Source organism: Crocodylus siamensis, chromosome 2, assembly GCF_052110815.1.
Source record: "Crocodylus siamensis isolate JL-2025a chromosome 2, ASM5211081v1, whole genome shotgun sequence".
Classification (NCBI taxonomy): domain Eukaryota; kingdom Metazoa; phylum Chordata; order Crocodylia; family Crocodylidae; genus Crocodylus; species Crocodylus siamensis.
Window position 1 is genome coordinate 287,845,229 of NC_143396.1, and position 21,334 is coordinate 287,866,562.

Here is a 21,334-nt window from a genome sequence, read left to right on the forward strand (position 1 = left end):
GTTAGCCCTGCCAACTGTGACCTCGCATTGTCGGCCCATGTTCATCTCGGAGTCAATAACGACTCCAAGATCCCTTTCTGCCTCCGTGCTCTCAAGAAGGGAGTTTCCCATCTTACAAGTGTGCTGCTGGTTACTGCTGCCCAAGTGCAGCACCCTGCACTTGTCAGTATTGAAACACATCCTGTTTTTGTTAGCCCACCCCTGTAACCTACCCAGGTCTTGCTGAAGTCTTTCCTTCCCTACTAGTGTGCTCACCTTGCCCCAAATTTTGGTATCATCAGCAACTTTAAATAGGTTGCTTTTCACCCCGTCCAAATCGCTGATAAAGAGATTGAACAGTGCGGGCCCAAGGACTGAGCCCTGGGGGACTCCGCTGCCCACTTTCCCCAGGTCGAATATGATGCATCCACCACCACCCTCTGAGTACGACCCTTGAGCCAATCTGCAATCCTCTGACTGTAGGCATCAATGCCACAGTCACCCAATTTCTTAATGAGGATGGGGTGGGAGATGGTGTCAAAGGCCTTGCTGAAGTCCAGAAAGACTACATCCATGGTGACACCTGCACCCAATGCTTTTGTGACCTGATCATAAAAGGCAATCAGGTTGGTCTGACATGACCTGCCCCTAATGAAACTGTACTGGTTGCCCTTAAGCATCATCCCTGAATCCGGCCCATCGCAGATGTGCTCCTTGATGATCTCCTCAAAGAGTTTCCCTAGGATTGAGGTAAGACTGATGGGCCTATAGTTGTCCAGGTCCTCCCTCCTCCCTTTTTTAAAGATGGGGACAACATTGGCTACCTTCCAATCATCTGGCACCTGCCCCAAGCACCACAAGCGCTCGTAAAGCCGTGCCAAGGGCCCTGCAATAACCCCTGCTAGCTCCCTCAACACCCTGGGTGGAGAGCATCTGGACCTGCTGATTTGAACACGTCCAGCCCCTCCAGAAGCTTTCTAACCCAGTCCTCCCCAACCTGAGGTCTGGAGGCGTTCTCCTCAAGTTCATCTTGCATCACGGTGGGGAAGTCCCATTCCCTGCCCAAGAAAACGGAGGTGAAGAATTGGTTAAAGAGGTCTGCTTTCTCCTCTGGCGCAACCACCAGATTGCCCAGAGGATCTTGCAGGGGACCCACATTTCCCGGTGCTTTCTTCATCCCCCCTATATATTTGAAAAAGGACTTTTTGTTATCTTTGATCTTGGATGCTAGTCCCAGCTCTATGTCCGCCTTAGCTTTCCAGACAGCCCCCCTACAGGCCGGAGCAGAGGAGGTATCTTTGGAGATAGCACCCCACTTCCATCAGTTGTACGCCGCCTTTTTGGCAATCAGGCATTCCCGGATGCCCCTGGTGAGCCAGGGGGGCTTTAGGGCACTCTTGCCCCCCTTGCTTCTTGTTGGGATGGTCACCCCTTGGGCCCTGAGTATCATCTCCTTAAGGAACGACCACTCATCTTGGGCACTGAGCTCCCCTGCTCTCGCGAACCCCAGCGCCTCTCCCACTAATCTCAACTCATTGAAGTTGGCCCTCTTGAAGTCTAGGGCTAGTGCCTTGCTGCAGGCCCTTGACATCCTATGCTGGATGGTGAATTCCAGCAAGCGATGATCGCTATCAGCCAGGTGGTTGAGGACCTGGAGGCCCCTGACCAGGTTGTCGCCTGTGGCCAGAACCAGGTCCAACAGGGCGTTTCCTCTGGTGGGACTATGCACCTCCTGAATTAAGTGGAGGTCCTGTATCTTAACCAGGAAGCTAAAACTATATATAGATTTATTTTTTAAAAGCATCTTAAGAAATGCAATTAAATATAAAAAACTCATTTTAAATAAAAAAAAAAATCTTTTTAAAATTGTTGACTTTTATCCATCCACCCTGCTTAGTTTCTCTTTCTCTACAGATTACCAATAGAACATAAGTTCCTCAAACATTCTTCCATTCACGATTTATCATTACAAACCTCATTCACTAAAGTGAAGTCTACTCATCTGAATGCATTTTCAGGACCCACTGTTCTTAACTATCCCAGCTAGATGCCCATCTGGCTTCTTGTAAAATATCTCCTTTATGAGAGGTTTTCAACTTCCCTGGGCAGCTCGTCCCTTTCTCCTACTGTTCTGACAGTGCGGAAAGGGATTTTTTTTCTCGGAAGTTGTATGCTTGTGTTGAGACTAAACATTAGCAGTCTGGAGACTTGCCAAGGCATACATACGCACAGAAATGATTTCTATCCACAAGAGAGCCAAGAGCTGCTGAGTTCATCTTGAAAACAAGTAGGAGATTCTTCATACCGTTCATACCGATTTGTATATATTGCATCACCTACAGGCCCTAGTCATAGAGCAGTCTCTGGTTCACTGCTGTGCAAATACAGAATGAAGGGAGCCCCTGCCCTTGAGAATTGCAGTCTATATAGAGAGGAAAGAACTTGATACAGAGACAATTGGCTGGTATATGAGAGAGTGATCTCAGGCCCCAGGATCATCTAGATAGACCTGGCAAAGGAAGGATTTGAAGAATTAACAGCTTTGCAGATGTTTACAGAGTTCTGCCTGGGTGTAAAAACCAACTAAGAAAAGTACGGCGGGCACTCATGAATAGTGAACAGTGAAACAGGCCAATGTGCTACTATTTTCTTCATTTGCTGGGGGGTAAGAGCATATGCACAAAGCACTTGGCACTCAGTCAGTCCCCAACCTCCCACCCTAACAACACTTCCCTTTCTTTACTTAGAATCGTCATAGAATCCCAGAGTCACTGAGTCGGGAGGGACCTAGACAGATCATCTAGTCCGACCCCTGCCATGGGCAGGAAGGAGCACTGGGGGGGCAGGGGTCATAAGACCCCAGCCAGGTGCCTATCCAGTCTCCTCTTGAAGATCTCCAGGGAAGGTGAGAGCACCACCTCCCTGGGAAGCCTATTCCAGGCTCTGGCCACCCTTACCGTGAAGTAGTTCTTCCTGATATCTAACCTAAACCTCTCCTCCCTCAGCTTGTGGCCATTGTTCCTGGTGACTCCAAGGGGGGCCCTGGGGAACAGACTTTCCCTGAGTCCCTGCTGGTGGCCCCTGATAAGGTTGTAGGCAGCCACAAGATCCCCCTCAGCCTCCTCTTGCGGAGACTGAAGAGATTCAGGTCCCTCAGCCTCTCCTCATAGGGCTGGCCATGGAGGCCCTCAGCCATACGAGTGGCCTCCTCTGGACCCTCTCCACATTCTGCACGTCCTTTCTGAAGTGTGGCATCCGGACCTGGACACAGGACTCCAGCTGTGACCTGACCAGTGCTGCATAGAGGGGGAGCAAGACCTCTTTGGACCTAGTAGTGATGCCCCCGTTATGCAGGACAGGGTGCGGTTGGCTCTGCCTATTGCTTCGTCGCATTGGTGACTCATATTCATCCTGGAGTCAATCCTGACTCCAAGATCCCTCTCTGCCTCCATGCTGCCAAGAGGGGCAGCCCCTAACCTATAACCACAATGCTGGTTCCCTCTCCCCAGGTGCAGCACCCTGCACTTGTCCTTGTTGAACTGCATCCTGTTCAGATCCGCCCACTTCTCCAACCTATCCAGGTCTGCCTGGATGCAGTCCCTGCCTCCCGGTGTGTTCACTTCACCCCACAGCTTGGTGTCATCAGCAAACTTGAAGAAGGTGCTCTCCACACCCTCATCCAGGTCGCTAATGAAGATGTTGAACAGCACTGGCACAAGGACTGAGCCCTGCGGGACTCTGCTGCCCTCCTAAGCCAACATCGACCCATCCACCACCACCCTCCGGGTTCACCCCTGGAGCCAGTTTTCCACCTATGTGACCGTGCATTCGGCAATGCCGCAGCCCCTCAGCTTGCCCACCAGAATTGGGTGGGACACTGTGTTGAAGGCCTCCTGGAAGTCCAAGAAGATGACATTGACTTCCTCCTTCCCATCTAAGCTCTTTGTTACCTGGTCATAGAAAGAGACCAGGTTAGTCAGGCAGGATCGGCCTGGCATGAACCCATGCTGGTTGCCCCTCAACATCTCTTCCCCTGCAGGGCTCTCACAAATGTGGCCCTTGATAATTTTTTCAAAGACCTTCCCCAGGATAGAAGTGAGGCTGACTGGCCTGTAGTTGCCAGGCTCTTCCTTCCTCCCCTTCTTGAAAATAGGAACCACACTGGCCCTTTTCCAGTCCTCAGGGACTTGTCCATCCCCACAGCAAGGCTGAGTGATGGGGCAAGGGGAAGGGCTACTCAGCAACATTGGAAGAGACTAGGTGGTGGTTGGAGAGGAGAAATAGCAGCTGAGACCAGAGAAGGTTGTGCTTGGTGAAGACCACATCCACATTACTCTCTTCCATCTTCTAGGGACTGAACCTGGAGCAGAAGGGCTGAGAGGGGGAGCAGGCAGACAGCATGGCCAGCCAAACTGGAAAGCAAAGGCCTCAGTCAGTTAGTAGCTTTAGAGGGGACTGTGTTTTTTTTACATAGGGGATGTGTTTTGACCGTAAGGGGCTGGGAGGACTCTGCTGTATGTGAGGCATGGGCATGGGAGTGGAGCGGAAAGGGGTAGGAGGGAAACTGGGATGAGTGGGGAGCAAAGGTACTGAGCACAGGGAAGGGAGGTTGGGCACAGTGGGAGGGACAGTGCTCTCGAGGCAGAGGAACTGGTGAAATGGGGTGAAATAAGGCTGGATGGCTTTTCTTGGGGATGGGAACTGTTTTAGTATTTTATTCTGTTTCTATAAGCCCGTCTCTCTCTTACTGTAAATTGCCCTCAGCCTCCTTGGGAATTGGCAGCATATAAACACTGCTTATATGCATACAGGTTTATTAGATTTGTTGTGCTGTGCGAGTCCTAGGTAGCGCTCTGGCACTGGCATTGTGTTATGCAGGAAAACAGGTTATGCAAGTGTCAGCTGTGCCTGTGAACTTTGATACCCAGCATCTTCAGGGTAAGTTACTAAACAGTCAGTGAGGATGATAAGGTTATGAAAAACAACTAACATGGGCTGATTTGTTCTTGGCTGATCTCTTATTTTAACTGGACAGGAAAAAGAAGCAAGTGTGTGATGTATCCTGACTTTAAAGCTTTTGGCATTGCCCACATGATAGTTTCATATACAAACCAAGGAACTAGGCTCTGGACAAAATTTCTCAGTTATGTGCACAGCTAGATGAAAAAAGCATACTGAAAGAAAGTGATCCATGACTTCATGCCATCTAGGAAGTCCTTTCCAGTGGGCAAACTGAAACTGCAAAGCCTCAAACTGGTAAGGATCTGTTCTTGCTGCTGCAAAATGATTGTGTCTTAGCATGGCTGTCCAGTAACATTTAGGTGCCTGAAATGGAACCTCTGCAGGGGTCCCCAGGAGTGTCAACTTGGGGCCCGCATAGGTCTGCTCAGACTCTGATATTCAGTATTCTTCTGAATGGCCTGGATGATGTGATGCTACTATTGGTGCAGGATACATCGGTGAGAGAGGGATTGCAAGCACTAATGGAGAGGATGGGATTGGAATTCCAACTGACCTTGAGGAATTGCAGAAATGCTCTGAAATCCAATAAGATGAAATTCAATACAGACGAGTGTGAAGTAGTGCACTTTGGGAGGAGAAATTAAATGTACAAAAGCAACAGGAACAATAATTGGCTAGGAAGCACCACTGCATAAAGGGATGCAGGCATCATAGTGGACTGATAAACTGATATGAATCAACAATAGGATGCTGCTGAACAAAAGACCAGTGTCATTCTGGGATGCATTAGCAGCAGTGCTACGTGTCAGAGCGGGGAGGTTACTATTGCACTGTACTTAGCCCTGGAGAGGGCTCAGCTAGAGTATAGTTTTGAGCACCACAGTAAGAAGGATGGATTCAAATTAGAGTCTAGAGAAGAACAAAAAGATGAGAGATTTGGAATGCCTGAGCTAAGAAAAGAAGTTGAAAGAATTGGATTTGTGTAGTGGAGGTAGAAAAGAGTGTGCAGGAATATAAGAGTCTTCAAACATTCAAAAGTTGTTATGAAAAAGGTTGTGATCAGTTGTTCTCCAAGAAAGCAATACATTTAATTTGCAGCAAGGGAGATTTAAGGGGGGCATTAGGAAAAGCTGTCTAATTCTGAGTATAATTTAATGCTGGAACAGGCTGCTGAGGGAATCTCTTTTGCTGGAGGTTAGACAGACATCTCTAAGGGTTGGTTTAGGTCAGGGTGTCAAACTTGCCCCTCCTCAAGCGGTGGATCCAGATGTTACAGGAGTGGTGGGGTGAGTAGCAGTGGCTGTGCAGAGCTTAAATGCAGCCACTGCTTGATGAAGACCCCAGATTTCAGCAGTGGGTCCTGCCCCTGAGTTTTGGGTCCTTCTGGGAGCCTTGCAGGGCAGGCAGCACAGCTCCACAGACCACACACTTTACATCCCTGATCTAGATAAGTGCAGTTTCATCCCAGAGTAGCATGATGGATGCAAACCACCTCTGGAAGTCCTTTCAAGCCCTTCATTTCTGTGATTTGCCTAACATCACACCAACATACATACTCCTACATATATATGAAGAAAGATAATAGACTCACGTTACTTCACTGAAAAAGCACAGCTTTGCTCTTTGTCTCTGGATCTATGAGTAGAATTTGAAAATTCACCCCTACTTCTGGTATCCTCTCTTGCATTTTAGAATGGTCTCTGAGGCCTGTCTGTACTATGCACGCAGCCAGGTCCAGGGGTGTTTCATGGACTGTGTCTTCTAACACATGGTCATTGGCAGTGTCCATAAGACATCCTTGTTTGTAACAAAAGTCCTTTAACTCAATGAATTTTAGGGTCTACCATTTCCCTTTGTCATCTCTTAAAATGACTTAGTTAACTGAACTGGGATCAAGACATTCAAAACCCAAGAGCAGCATACCAATGTTCTGCTTGAAGGAGGCCAAGCTAAATTAACTGTATTAGCTCTCCATTATTATTTTTCACTGATCCTCAGTCTTTTTTGTATTTTTTTTCTCCACCCTGACCCTGGATACCAATGCAGAGCTAGAAATGCATGCTGGGAAGCCCACTAGCATATGCAGACTGCTTTGTCATCTTGTTTGCTACTATAATGAATCTGTTCCTAAAGTCAATGATTGTAACAGTCAGAGAACCCAGAGAGAGTTTATGCATTAACAGCTAGCAGAGCAGAGAAAATGCAGTTTAATTGCTGGCCTAAAAGAAGCCTTTTTGTGAATATAATGCAAATCAGTTCAGCCAGACCAAAAGTTATTAGTTCTGCCTGAAGGATGATATCTCTCCAAAGCTGGAATTAAGTTACTTGATACTTTGAAGCTTTTCATAAATGTCAGTGTGCTGCTTGACTAATGCAGAGTAAACATTTTTCATGTGCAGTATTACCCCAGGTTTAAAGAAAGCGAGAACCTTCTCAGCAGCTTAGTCATTTCAGAAAACATAACGGGTCGGTTCTCTAGCTGCTACTGATGAAGAGGATTGCAGCATTCATGGACATGGTGCAACTGCAGTGTCGTGTAGAGATACCTGAATGAGCTTTCTAGCTCAGGGACTGGTAGCGAGCTTTCTAGCTCAGGCGAGCTGCAGCGAGATGGAACTGCTGCCAACTTTTGATTATTATGAGTCTCATGATATGAGGTGTTGTCCTTAAGTCCCAGCTTCTGGCGTCAAATGATTAAGTGTGCTCCTAGCCATGTTGCAGTAGACAGCTGTCAAGCGTAGCTCAGGTATCTCTCAAAGACTCTGAAATCAGATGGCAAAGAAGAAAAAAAACTCCTCTGCATCAACAATTATTTTTGTTAAGTCTCATGAGTTTGGAGTGAGGGCTGACCTGTTTTTGTTTTTTTTAATTTTTAGGTTTAGAAACAGGCAAATGTTTGTTGCAGACCTCATAGGAATCTCGGTAGCTCAGCTCTTCCAAGAGAGCTAACCGGACAAGCAGGAAGTCCTGTGAGGCTAGCACTAGTGCCCTGGCTAAAGGAAAGGCAGGTGAGGAGAAAGGAATAGCTGGGTGCCCCCTGGAATCGGAGGCCTGAGTGCTTTAGCAGCAGCAGCAGCACCGCTTTTGCCCTGCAGACATGACTTGCACCACACTGACTCCCCAGCAGCAGTGATAATAAGCGCAGTGCCTCATTTGAATAGCTTCTCAAGGTGCCCCCAACAAAGTCCCATGAGAAAGCAGGGTTTAGTAGTGAAAGCAGAGAAACCCATGGGGTTGGGAAATATGGGCCCTAATCCTATCTTTAGTGCAGGACTTCCTTTATCATCCTGGATTACTGGCTGAATGCTGCTGTGCCTCTGTTTCCCCATCAGCATATTGGGTATGAAAAAACTCACTGTTCTCATGAGGCGATTGGGAGACATTGCCCATGTTTGAAAAGATATCCTAGATCTTAGGCTGGAAGGTGCTATTCCTTGATGGTTAACTTCTTTCCCAGCTCAAGTATACCCATCTTTTCAGTCTCTCATCCTAAACATTGGAACTGAACTATACTTTTAGGAGTTTTCACTTGAACATTCTGGCTTTCCACAAACCAGACCTGAGGGGAAGGGTATTTTTTGCCTGAAAGCTTGTTTAACATCTCTCCCAACTTAGTCAAGTAAAAAGATCATAGAAAACGGAGGGCTGGAAGGGACCTCAGGAGGTCACATCTAGTCCAACCCTCGCTCCAAGCAGGCCCTGCCCCAACTAGATCATCCCAGCCAGGGCTTTGTTAAGCTGGGTCTTGAAAGCCTCCAGAGATGGAGATGCCACCACCTCTCTGGGTAACCCATTCCAGTGTTTTACTACCCTCCTAGTGAGAGAGTTTTTCCTACTATCTGACCTCAACTTCCCTTGCTGCAACTTGAGCCCATTGCTCCTTGTCCTGTCATCTGCCCCCACTGAGACCAGTCCAGCTCCATCCTCTTTGTACCATCCTGCAGGGAGTTGAAGGCTGCTATTAAATCCTACCTCAATCTTCTCTTCTCCAGACTAAATAAGCCCAGTTCCCTCAGCCTCTCCCCATAAGTCATGTGCCCCAGACCATGTTCATTACTGGTTATCACCAAAACACCCCCTTGTTTCTTTGCAACACTGATGGGACATCCCTTAGGAAGGTGGGCCATTGCTAGATGTCATTCCATCCATTTCCGGATGCCTACGCACCACTTCAGTGGTTCAGCGCCCAGACGAACCAAGTCTGTCTCCTCTCTTAGAGAACTCCGTAACTCGACTCTACTAGATCATTCTTGTCATCATTTCTGGATGTACCCCATGCCATTTATCTATTGGATGCATATGCTGCCTTCCCACAAAAGGCTCAGGCAGCTTCCAGTACAAACACGACGACTCAGACCTAGATAAAATACCAAAAAAATAAAAAAGCAACTCCCCAAGCAATGCTCCCACCCACATGTCTGTCTGCCACCAGCCTGGCCGAGCAAGAGCGTCGTCTGAATAGCCGTGCTCCCGGCAGACGTGCGGGCTTGGGCTCCGGCGGGCACCAGGAGCAAGGGAGCCCCGGAGCCAAGGAGCGACTGCGGACAGCGACCGCCCGCAGGGTTGGCCAAACCGCCGTAGCACACGGCTAGCCGAACAATTTATATAACAGTGGTACTCGCTCCACGTCGCTCTGGGCTGATCTTAGGGCTTGTGATGGAAAGCAAGGGAGGAAGCGGTCCCTTGGTCTCCTCAACACGTTACATGCATCACGCAATTACTGGGTTCATTGTGCAATTCATTTAGATGGGGGACACCTGCAAATTAACCATCATAAAAAGGTCTGACCAGGTGCGAAGTTATGAGCTGGAAAATACGCGGCTAGCTGGTTTCCGCCCAGCTTTAATTCGCACGATATATTTCTCAGTTGTTTCTTCATTCGTACATTCAACGCTTTTACCACTGCACGCGTTGCGGTGGCGCCGGGCAGCCCCAAAGCGACTCCCTTGTCCAGCCCAGCGCCAAGCGGAGACGTCTGGGTCTTGAGCTGGTGTCGCCATCCCTGCTACCACACGGCCAACACGAGAAAGCTCTTGCTCCGGTGCCGTCTCTCGGTGGCCGCAGCGTCGCCACCTACAATACGCCGAAAAGCACGAGGTGAAGTGACCCGAGGGCGCGGGCCCCAAACTCGGACGCAGGCCGACCGTCCTGCCCCTCGGTTTTGTGAGGAAACGTTGACCCGCAGTGCGGGCCCATCTCTGGGGTGCCCGCCGCCCCACCAGCAGGCCCGGCTCGCGGCCCGTCCCCGGGCTCTCCAGCGCCAGGCTAAGGCCCGGGGCGCGCTTTGGAGGTCCGCGCTGAGGCCCGCTTCCAGGGTCCCGGCAGGGGTTGCGGCCCGGCCCAGGTGAGCGGCGCGTGAGGAGAGGCCCGCCCCTCGCCCGGGCCGCGGGGCGGGGCCGGGGGCGGGGCGTGTGTCCGCTCGCCCGCGGCCCCGGCGCATCCCGCATCCCGCCCGGGCGGCCCGGCCATGGCCAGCGACGGTGAGTGCGGGCGGGCTTCCCTCCCCTTCCCCGGCGGGGCCCGGCCGCAAGACGCGCCCGGGAGTGGGGCAGCCCCCCGGGCACCCCTCGCCAGAAGCCGTCCCCACGCGGACCCCGCGCCCGACGAGGGTTTCCGTGGGTCGGCGCCGGGTTTTCCCCTCATGGTCGCTGCCAGAGCCTGGGCACCGAGCGGACGGTGCGTGGCCTGAACGCGGGTGAAACGTGGGGCCGGGCCTTGCGAGGTGTCCCGAAGGCTGGCGTCGAGCGCCGAGCAGGTTCGAAGCGGCCAAGCTGAAGGACAGGTCTCGTTGCCCCCCTCGTCCCGCCGCGCCCGCGCCCCCGGCCCCGCTTCCGCGCAGGAGCGGAGTGAGGCCGGTCGCGGGGTTCGCTTCTGTAAAGCGTTAGGACTTTGTGTCCTTCTGGGGTGTTCTTGTAAGCGAGCCCCACGGCGGCGGGATGCGAGTGCGGCGCTTGCACTAAACCCCAGATTAGAAACGGGCTTTGGGGCCTATTTTGCCGCATTTCCTTGAACCAGATTCTGGCCCCCGTTCCTTCTGCTTTGCGCAGAGAGAGGACGTGCCCCGGCGTTAGGGATGCCTTGAACATATTGTCACTGCAAGTAGATGCGTTTGCCCCTTAACTCCTAATTGCTCTGGTGCCTTATACAGGGCACGCACAAGGCCACAAGATGTGTCTTTGCATATCCCATCCATCTCCCTGCGGGCACAGAGAACGGGGCGTTTAAACAAAGTAGTCCAAATGTTGTTTGGCAGGTGAGTGTGAGTCTCACAATAGGCATGTGCCGATGGGACTGGTTTCTCTGGGCCCGGCTTGAGGTGCATCTCCAGGCCCTCTGTCTAGCCAGCAAGGACTTCTAAAAGGCTGACCAACAAGGGTAACATCCTCTCTCCCTGCTCAGATCCCACCTCCACAGGGCTAATTTATAAAGGAGCAAGAAGGGCACTAAGTCCCATAGTGTCAAGTTTTAGGGAGATGTTATGAGACTATACATTTAAGCCAGTTAATTTTGGGGGTAACCTGCAGAAGGATGAAGGCTGTATGGATCAGCCTTCCCGGTGATACCTTTTGTTTCAGGGTTTGAGCCGTGCATTTTTCTGCATTACGAATCTGATGGATTATCCACCTATATGACAGCGTATGGCGTTTTCTTTTGCTATAATGTCTTGTTCTCACAGGAACCCTAAAGCAGGGGGGAAAGGAAAGTTATTAAGGGAAATCAAAGACTGTATGGATTATCTCCTTGAAATCTAGAGTCGCTATACAGTATTCAGTGTTCTAATTTTGTTCCCAAGTATATGTTGCATTCTAGACAAGACATGAATTGTGTGATTCCAGAAGGAAAAGGACTTTTGAAAGGTATTGGTACCTAACCAGGGTATAAGCCTGAAATATTAAAATGGCCCGGTTTCTTGAGTGGATGTGTGATATCTTTTATTGGTCCAACATGGCTACAACCAATGAGTTGGTCTAATAAAAGATTATCGCATCCACTCAAAGAACCTCACTTGGCTATGTCAGGCCAACACAGCTATAACTGAAAACCCAGCAACATGTGAAATATTACAAAATATTCTTTAAAAGGAGGAATGCTAATTTGTGATCTGGAGCAATAGGAAAAACACAGTCCTTAACATTAGTAAAACATAAAATTCCTTCAATAAGAAAAGGATGAAAGAAACTTTTATCATCTAGAAGATGGCAACTACGTAGAGTAGTAGAGAGACGGAGAGAACAGAAATGTGAGCTCAGTTGGCAAGCATCTAACAGATGAGGGGGTTGCCCATCCAATAGTCCCTGAAAACAGGTTGTTGTGTGGGCTATGCTGAACCACTGAAGAAGCTGTTGATCTTATACAGTTAGTAGGCACCTGGGTCAGCCAGTCTCTTTCCTCCCAGGTTGCAAGACAAGGGAAAGGAGATGGCAGAACCTCTAAAAGAAGCTGTGGGATCCAGAAATGCTGTTGCCACATAGGCAGATTCTTCTGTTTCAAGTTTGTCAGGACTAGGAAAATGTGTTAGGATTTCATTTCAGGGTTTGTAGTTTTCTTGGTGCAATAATTAATAATACATAGCTGAAAGTTGTCCTGCAGAGTTTTCACTCTTATCATTGAGATCTCAAGGAAGTGTCATTTAGATTTGAACTAATGTATGCTGTATGCCTGTTTCTCTGTGCAAATCCAAATTGATTGACCTGGGATAGCCTCCAAGGAGACATTTAAGCAATTGCTGGGGGGGGGGGTGTTAATCTTTCTCAAACCAGGTACGAGAAATGGCAGGAGAGCTACCTTCACTCTCTTTGCTTCACAGAATTAGCTGATGTGTGATATTACAAGTAAATACTGTCATTGAGTTTGGTTATTCATTTTGTTCTATGATGTAATTTGTCCCTCATATGCTTACAATGTTAGATGCATCTCCACTTGTTCTGTTGAATTATTAGGTGGTTTATGGTGAATTAACAAACTTGATGGCATAGAGTAAGTGTTTTGATCTGAAAAATATTGTCCCAAGTAAAAATTGACCTGAGAAAACATAGCATTACAAGTAAACTGGTACTGTCTGGACTCGGTGATAACCTGTATGTGGATAATACAGTCCACATCTGTAATATGTAGATATTACAGTCCACATCGGTAATATCTATTCAGTTAGCACAAGTCCTTTACTGGATCTTGGCTTTGAAATCTAACTGGTACCTTGAAAAGTTCATACTATGGATCCTCATTCACATGCATGCAAAGCCGTTGCAGTGCTAGTTGAGCTGATCATCTGAGGAGTCCTCCAGACTGAGGGAAGCCCTGGGTGGACCTAAAATATCCAGGGGCTATTCCTAGGAGAAGGGGAACATGGCAAGAACATTTCTTTTGCAACTGGAAGGCCAAAGGTGTATACTAGAGCAGCCTTGAGATTGCTCTGATTTATACCATTGATGAGCCAGTGGTTCTTATTGCCTCAAGAATTGGAAGAGAGGGCTAGAAAAATGGTACTAGCAATCTATAGCAATTCTGTTTTGAGTGCAGCTTGGATGTTGCCACGGGAGGAACCAACATCACTTTAATGTACCTTTAATCTTAGAGACATATTCCTCATAGTTTTGGGTCTGAAGAGTCTTTTCAAATGGAAGGTCTTCCAAGAGGATATAAAGGAAAGAAGGGTCAGAAGGGAAAGTCAGGACTGCTGTGAGCAAAGCTCTCTGCTCCCTCAGCCTGTGTCTGGGGCTTTCTGCATTGCTGCTGAGTTCCAGACCTTCGTGATCTAGAAATCTGGATACGCAGTAGGAGAAGACGCTGTGTTTTTTAAGCTGGGTCTTAATTCTGCTTCTGTTTAACTCCCTACTGCTAGATTTGGGTGTCAGGGAACAGTTTTCTCCCAGGTCAGATTGGTAAGGATGTGCTGGGCTTTTTTGCCTTGCTTTCCAGTATAGGATACAGTCCTTTTCCTTTTCATCTGCACATCTTTTACCCTAACCAAGTCTCTGCCACTGCACCATTGGTGGTGCCTTTATCTCCCTTCTTTGTCACCTGTAGCATGATCTAGTTTTATTTGTGCTTTGTTGGCTGCGGTGCCTGCAAGCAGTTGGAATGGGTCTTCTCACAGCCTTTCAGACAAAGGATCACAAAAGAGACTTGACTCAGTGGCTTAGGAAGCACTCTCCAGTTCCATGCTCCTATATTTTAACTAGCACCCTGCATTGCACACTCAGAAGCAAATCCACTTGCCTGTTTCATGTCTTGCTACAGTTCACACATGGGACTTGGCTGGTAAAGTATTCAATTGTAGGAGATTTTACTGAATGAAACTACCTAGGCCTGTAAAAATCCTTTTTTTGCTTCTCTGAAAACAGCAGCTGCTCTTGAATAGCTTGTTTCATTGTTCCTCTGGTGTTCAGTTGCTTGAATTCTTGCTTTCTAATAATAAACCTGTGCCAGATCTGTTTGTGTTGGATGTAAAGGAAATTTTGAAAAATGCTTGCTTGGGTGGAAATATTGATTGGGATCCTGTTATTTCTTAATACTCAGCACGCAGTGAGTTTCCTAAAGAGCTGTTGTTTGTGCTTACAACATATCCCCATGGAACAGGATCCAGAAGAAAATATGGGTTCAAAATGCAGTGGGTTTTTTTTTTCCTTTTAACAAAATCAGTTGGAGAATATTGAAAATCCCTATTTCCTCCTTGTTTTGATCAGCATTGAAATGAAGGCTGTTCTCCACGGAAGCTGACCATGTGAGGGGAATATTTCTATTTTAATATGGCCAAGTCACCAAATGCGAAGCAGGAGGAAGGAGGCTGGTTGCCTCCTGGAACCTGCATTGTTCCCTATGGAAATGTGCAGCTCCGGGGGTAGCTCTGGAAGTGGTGAGGCAGAGAGCAATTCAGGTGCGGAAATGGGGAGTGATTACCAGGCAGCAGGCAACATTTCTTCCATCAGAAGAGAGCTTAAGGGGCTCCCCTGATTGCGATGTGTGGTAGACCCTGTGGCTACGCTTTCAAGGGTATTTAGGTACCTAAGATGCAGATAGTTACATGCATCTTTAAGTACCTACATACCTTTAACAGTGGGGCCTCAGAAATCTTGCAGATATACAGTGATTGGAGCCACTGAAGTGATGCATTTTGGTCTCACTACACCATGGACCTTTCAGCAAACATGTTGTTCAAACTGAGTAGAAATCAAGCAAGAACATGGTATGGGTGAGAGGATATAGCTGTGGTTTAATGTTGGCCCCATGCTACAAGCCTCCATTTAGCTGAGAGCTACCTGCCTGGGGAACAATTTTGCAGCTTCAGTCCTGTGTTTACTATCCCAGTGACTAATGGCAGTCGTGGTTCCCGAGGGAGGCATCCGCACTGCTCTGTAGCCGTTTATCATGGTTAAGTGTCCTTTTGATCCCAGCATATGTGAAAACAAGCTTGTGCCGTTTCATCTGGCTTAGTTCTTCTGCAGTATTGCCTGACTGTAGGTTTGCAGCAATGTAAATAATGGTGATAATTACTTGGAAAGACTCGCCAGCATCTACGTTTTGAAAGCGGCATCGCTTATTCTTATGTCCCTGAAACAGGTTGAAATCCTGCTCGAGGTTAAGTAGTTATTAAGGAGTCCTTGTATTCATTTTCCATTTGTATGGTCTATCACTGATTTCCTGGTGTGCTTTGAGAGTGTTTGCTCAATTATTCATTATGAGCTTAACTCTAATGTCTGGGGGATGGGGCATGAGAGTAGGGAGAGAAACTTCGTAGATTGGGTGTGTCGCTGCCTGCCTGAGCGGCAACACTGCTCACGCTGTATGTTCTTTGAAGGCAAATTCACTCAGATACGTGAAAAGTCTGCATTTCTAGCCAGTCTGTTCTGGGTATAAACCATACATGGCAGTCTCTAGTTAGATGTCTGAATCTGTCATTTTTCTCATTTGAGCTGTGCAATCCAGAATGGGTTTCCTGGCTGTTCTCCTTGCTCCATGTGATGTATGTCGCCGACCAGCCGAGTGACCCACAACACTGTTCCAAGAAGGTGCTGATGTCTCATGCTCCAAAGATGCCTGGAGGAAGTGGGGACAGGGGAGAAACGAGGATGATGGTATTTGCTCCATCTCTCTTCTACCAAACTATTGCAACCCCAAATTGGATATAGCCCTGAATTCTGCCAACCTGACTGATATTACAGCATTTTGCACTGGCAGTTCCTGGAAGCTTATTTGTGACATGCAAGGCAAAGAGCAAGCTGGCTGTTTTGTTCATGTTGTTCCTCCTACATAGTGGGCTCACTCCAAAAGGCAATGGGTTGGCAGCTGTAGGATGGAAGGATACATGCCACAAAATGCTGCCGTTCCTTCTTGGAGAGATGCTTCCATTCACTCAGAGAGGGCCCCTGGAAACCAGCCTTGCCCGGCAGTCCCATGGGGAGGATAGAGCGATTCAGCGGGGTGGCTGCATGGAAAGGAAGCCTTTTTCTCTCTGTAGCAGCTCTTCCAGTTTTATTGTACTGCCTGCTTTCATGCCCTTATGGGACTCCTGCAGCCCAAGAGGGCGGAGATGTGTTATTGCCCCCCAGGTTTCTCAGTAACTGAGGAATATTGTCCATCTGGTACTAGTCCCAGGTGGAAAAAATTCACGTAGATGGGAGTGTTGAAGCCCACAGGAGAACTCTGTGCCTCCGGCTCCAGCTTGTGAAAGCTGATGTGCTGCCAGGTGTGTGAAATCATTGGCAGGTGAGCACCTCCATGGTAACTGCAGGTCAGAGAAGACGTGCCTGCATTGTTATTGCTGGGCACAGAATACAATGCGCTTCCAGCTGGCCTTGCTGCAGAAGGCTAACTCAGCAATAGCCCTCTGCAGTAGAAGGGGTTATTTTTTATATTTTTTAAATCTTCTTTAGGGGGAGGAGGGGGTGCAAAATAGCAACTCTGCATTGAAACGTGTGGGAGAATATTGTCACAAAGTCAGTTTAGAACATTTTCTTTAATGAGATTTGATCAGCTCTCTGTCGTGTTTGGAATCTGTGGCTCAAATCCCTGCCCTCAGCGTGTAGCTGCTTTGAGATCTACCTCACTGGTGAATACAGGGCTTAAATCTGGTGTTGGCAATCACAGCTGATCCCTCCAATGGCTTCAAGCTTGGGGAGTTCAAAGCAGCCAGAGACCTGTCCTCAATGAGCATTGACCCTAGTCCCGGGTGACCCTTCCACCCAGCTGGAGAGTCTATGGAGTGAGAAGCAGAGGAAGTTGAGGCATTGGATGGATTAAGGAAGGTGGGCAGAGGAATCATTCTGAAATTGCTCCTGGCATAACTGAAGTAGCCTGCTTGTTGCTGGGTTTCCAGCCTTGTAAGCATCACTGTGGCACTAAAGCCCAATTAATAATATTACTTATTTGTATTCCTGTGCCAGAGCACCCAGAACCCCTGTGACCTGTGTAGAGGCACTTCTTCTTGTGTCCTTGCCTTAAACAAGATGGTTTTTCAGAATTGTGCACAAGCAATTGCTCTTTCCATTGCTGCAGTGAGGTCCTTCTTCATACAGGTCTCGCCAAGGAGTCATAGTTTCACAGTTGGTAGACTCGGAAGGGACCTGAGCAGGTCATCAAGTCCAAGCCCCTGCCATGGGCAGGAAAGGATGTTGGGGTCAAACGACCCTGGCTAGGTGATTATCTAGCCTCCTTCTGAAGACCCCCAGGGTAGGAGTCGGCAAACAGGCAAGTGCTCCATGATCTGCACTTCCCTGCACTCACATTTATTCGTGCCATTAGAGTAGCCCCATTTGATCATGTTTGTTTCTGACCTTCCAGTTTGCAGGTGTAGGGGGTTCAGGCATCATCATGTTGACCAGTCGGTATCAGCCCCTCTGGGAAGGACCTGGGGTTCCAGGCCCGTTTCAGGGCAACTGATTGTGAGTAACATTTCCTTCCATAACCTCAGTCTTCCATTGCAGAGACCTTGGAAAGACCACAAGAAGTCAGAAAGTTTGGCACTATAGATTCCTGTTTGACGTCTCTAGGTTTATCTTGTGTAGGAGTTTGCACACCTAAGAGTGCTAATATTGCACCACAGCTCACACCACCTGTAAAAGGCTCTCGCAGCACCCCAAGGTGTCATAGAGTCATAGAGAAGTGGGGCTGGGAAGGTCCTCTGGAGGTCATCTAGTCTAACTCCTTCCTTGAGGCAGGATCATCCCTATCCAAATCATCGCAGACAAACCATAATCTAAACTCTACATAAGATTACCCTCATCCCTGACTCAACATACATCTAACACCCCTGGTTGAGAGTCACTGTCCTAGAGGCCTGGAGCTAAGTGGGGGCACATTAATCTTGTTTTTGTCACCTCCTTTTCTCCTCTGTTGACATATCTCTAGTGACTCCTTTGCTTTGCTTGAGGCTTGGCATGTTCCACCCTGACAACATTAGCACTTTGTCTGTCTGGGTTTCTCTCTGCTTGAATCATGAATTCCTGGAGATGTGATCCACAACTATATATAAGGATATACTCCAACATACCATCATCTATTCTGTACTCAATTTCCTTCATGTCTTATGACATGGTACCTAGAGGAATGAAGTACCTTTGTAGATATTTATGGGGAAAGGCTCTGTAGTGTGAAGGAGAATGGTGTGGGGAAAAAGCACCAAAGTCTGTCCTGGAAACTTTAACAAGCGGGTGACGGAAGCTGACATTTATTGGAGTCTGGAACCAACCTCTTGATACTGAATGCAAGATGATAGGCAGGTTGGAGATAAGCCGTGAAGGCCCTTCAGAAGGAGGACAAGTACCTTATGTTTGACAAGATTTCATAGATTTCATAGACATTAGGGCTGGAAGGGACCTCGGGAGATCATTGAGTCCAGCCCCCTGCCCAAAGGGCAGGAAGTCAGCTGGGGTCATAGGATCCCAGCAAGATAAGCATCCAATTTGATTTTGAAGGTGTTCAATGTAGGTGCTTGAACCACCTCCGCTGGCAGACTGTTCCAGACCTTGGGGGCTCGGACAGTAAAGAAATTCTTCCTTATGTCCAGCCTGAAACAGTCTTGCAGGAGTTTGTGACCGTTCGACCTCGTCATCCCTTGGGGCGCTCTGGTGAACAAACGTTCCCCCAGATCCTGGTGGTCACCCCTGATAAACTTATAGGTGGCCATCAGATCACCCCTGAGCCTGCGCTTTTCCAGGCTAAAGAGTCCCGTGGCTCTCAGCCTGTCATCGTAAGATCTGTTTTCCTATAGTTTCATAGTTTCATAGTAGCTAGAGTCGGAAGGGACCTAGGTAGATCATCTAGTCCGACCCCCTGCCTTGGCAGGAAAGAGCACCGGGGTCAGATGACCCCGGCAAGGTGCTCATCTAACTTCCTTTTAAAAATCCCCAGGCTAGGAGCCTGCACCACTTCCCCTGGAAGCCGGTTCCAGGCCCTAGCCGCCCTGACTGTGAAGTAGCGCCTCCTAATATCTAATCTAAACTTACCCTCCGCCAGCTTGTGACCGTTATTCCTGGTCACTCCTGGCAGCGCACGGGGGAACAGGGACTCCCCCAATACCTGCTGATCCCCCCGACCAGTTTGTAGCAGGCCACAAGGTCCCCCCTTAACCTTCTCTTGTGGAGGCTAAACAGGTTCAGGTCCCGTAGCCTATCCTCATAAGGCCTGCCCTGCTGACCCCTGATCATACGAGTGGCCCTCCTCTGAACTCTTTCCATATCGTCCACGTCCCTCTTGAAGTGTGGCGCCCAGAACTGGACGCAGTACTCCAGCTGCGGCCTGACCAGTGCCGCATAGAGGGGGAGGATCACCTCTCTGGACCTGCTCGAGATGCATCTGTGGATGCATGACAGGGTACGGTTGGCCTTCTTGACTGCCTCCCCACACTGCCGGCCCATGTTCATCGTGGAGTCGATGACGACTCCAAGATCCTTTTCCGTCTCCGTGCTGGCAAGAGGGGAGTTCCCCAACCTGTAAGTGTGGTGCCGGTTCTTCCTCCCCATGTGCAACACCTTGCACTTATCAGTGTTAAACCCCATCCTATTCTCATCCGCCCACCGTTGCAACCTGTCAAGGTCAGCTTGTAGCCTATTGCACCCTTCTAGTGCACCCACATCCCCCCACATCTTAGTGTCATCAGCAAACTTGAACAGGGTGCTTTCTACCCCCTCATCCAAGTCACTGATGAAGATGTTGAACAGTGCGGGCCCGAGGACCGAGCCCTGCGGGACCCCACTGCCCACGTCCTTCCAGGTTGAGAAGAACCCATCCACTACCACCCTCTGGGTGCAGCCCTCCAACCAGTTGGCGACCCATTTGACCGTGTGGGCATTGACACCACAGTCTCCCAGCTTTTTGATGAGGACAGGGTGAGAGACAGTGTCGAAAGCCTTCCGGAAGTCCAGAAAGACTACATCCACAGCAACCCCTGCGTCTAATGATTTGGTGACCTGATCGTAAAAGGTCACCAGGTTGGTCTGACAAGACCTGCCACTGATGAACCCATGTTGGTTGCCCCTGAGCATGCACCACTGATGAACCCATGTTGGTTGCCCCTGAGCATGCAACCATGCTCTGATCATGCGCATGGCTCTCCTCGGGACTCTCTCAAGCTTCTCCACATCCTTTTTGAATTGTGGAGCCCAAAACTGGACGCAGTACTCCAGCTGCGGCCTCACCAAGGCCGAGTACAAGGGGAGAATGACGTCCCGGGATTTGCTCGAGAAGCATCTATGGATGCACGCCAGCATTTTGGTTGCTATACTAGCCGCAGCATCGCATTGCAGGCTCATGTTCATCTTGTGGTCAATGATGACCCCCAAGTCTTTTTCTTCTGTAGTGCTATCCAACATAGCACTGCCGAGCCTATAAGGGTGCTGCAGGTTTTTCCTCCCAAGGTGGAGAACCTTGCATTTTTCAGTGTTAAACGCCATGAGGTTCTTGTCTGCCCATTTGCTGAGCTTGTCCAGGTCAGCCTGGATCACCCGCCTGTCTTCTGGCGTGGATGCTTTGCCCCAAAGTTTGGTGTCATCGGCGAACTTGGCCAGTCCACTCCTGACTCCAATGTCCACATCGTTAATGAAGATGTTGAACAGGATGGGTCCCAGGACAGAGCCTTGGGGGACCCCACTGGTCGCAGGGCACCATGATGAGTGACTGCCATCAATCACAACCCTCTGGGTCCGACCACGAAGCCAATTTCCCAGCCAGCAGATCGTGGTGGAGCCAAGGCCACAACTGGGCAGTTTGGCCAAGAGGTGATCATGGGATACCAGATCAAAAGCTTTTTTGAAGTCAAGATATATGACATCAATCTCTTCTCCCTTGTCCAGGTGATAGGTCACCTGGTCATAGAAGGAAATGAGATTGGTCAAACAAGACCTACCCGCAACAAACCCATGCTGGCTGTTCCTTAGAATATTAGCCTGGGCCAGTC

The 21,334-nt window shown here is 48.9% G+C and overlaps 1 protein-coding gene across 2 annotated transcripts in view; it reads left to right on the top strand.

Annotated features, from left to right (window-relative positions):
• The first annotated feature begins 9,238 nt into the window (after positions 1–9,238).
• The window catches only part of SYT16 (synaptotagmin 16), a 158,235-nt gene continuing 146,139 nt past the window's right edge, over positions 9,239–21,334 (top strand). The window contains exon 1 of one of the 2 annotated variants that reach the window (XM_090034324.1): positions 9,239–10,421. In XM_090034324.1, the coding sequence (XP_089890450.1) occupies positions 10,409–10,421 (13 nt within the window). In that variant the 5' untranslated portion in view covers positions 9,239–10,408. The remainder of the gene's footprint in view (positions 10,422–21,334) is intronic. The other variant, XM_090034323.1, reaches the window with a different exon arrangement.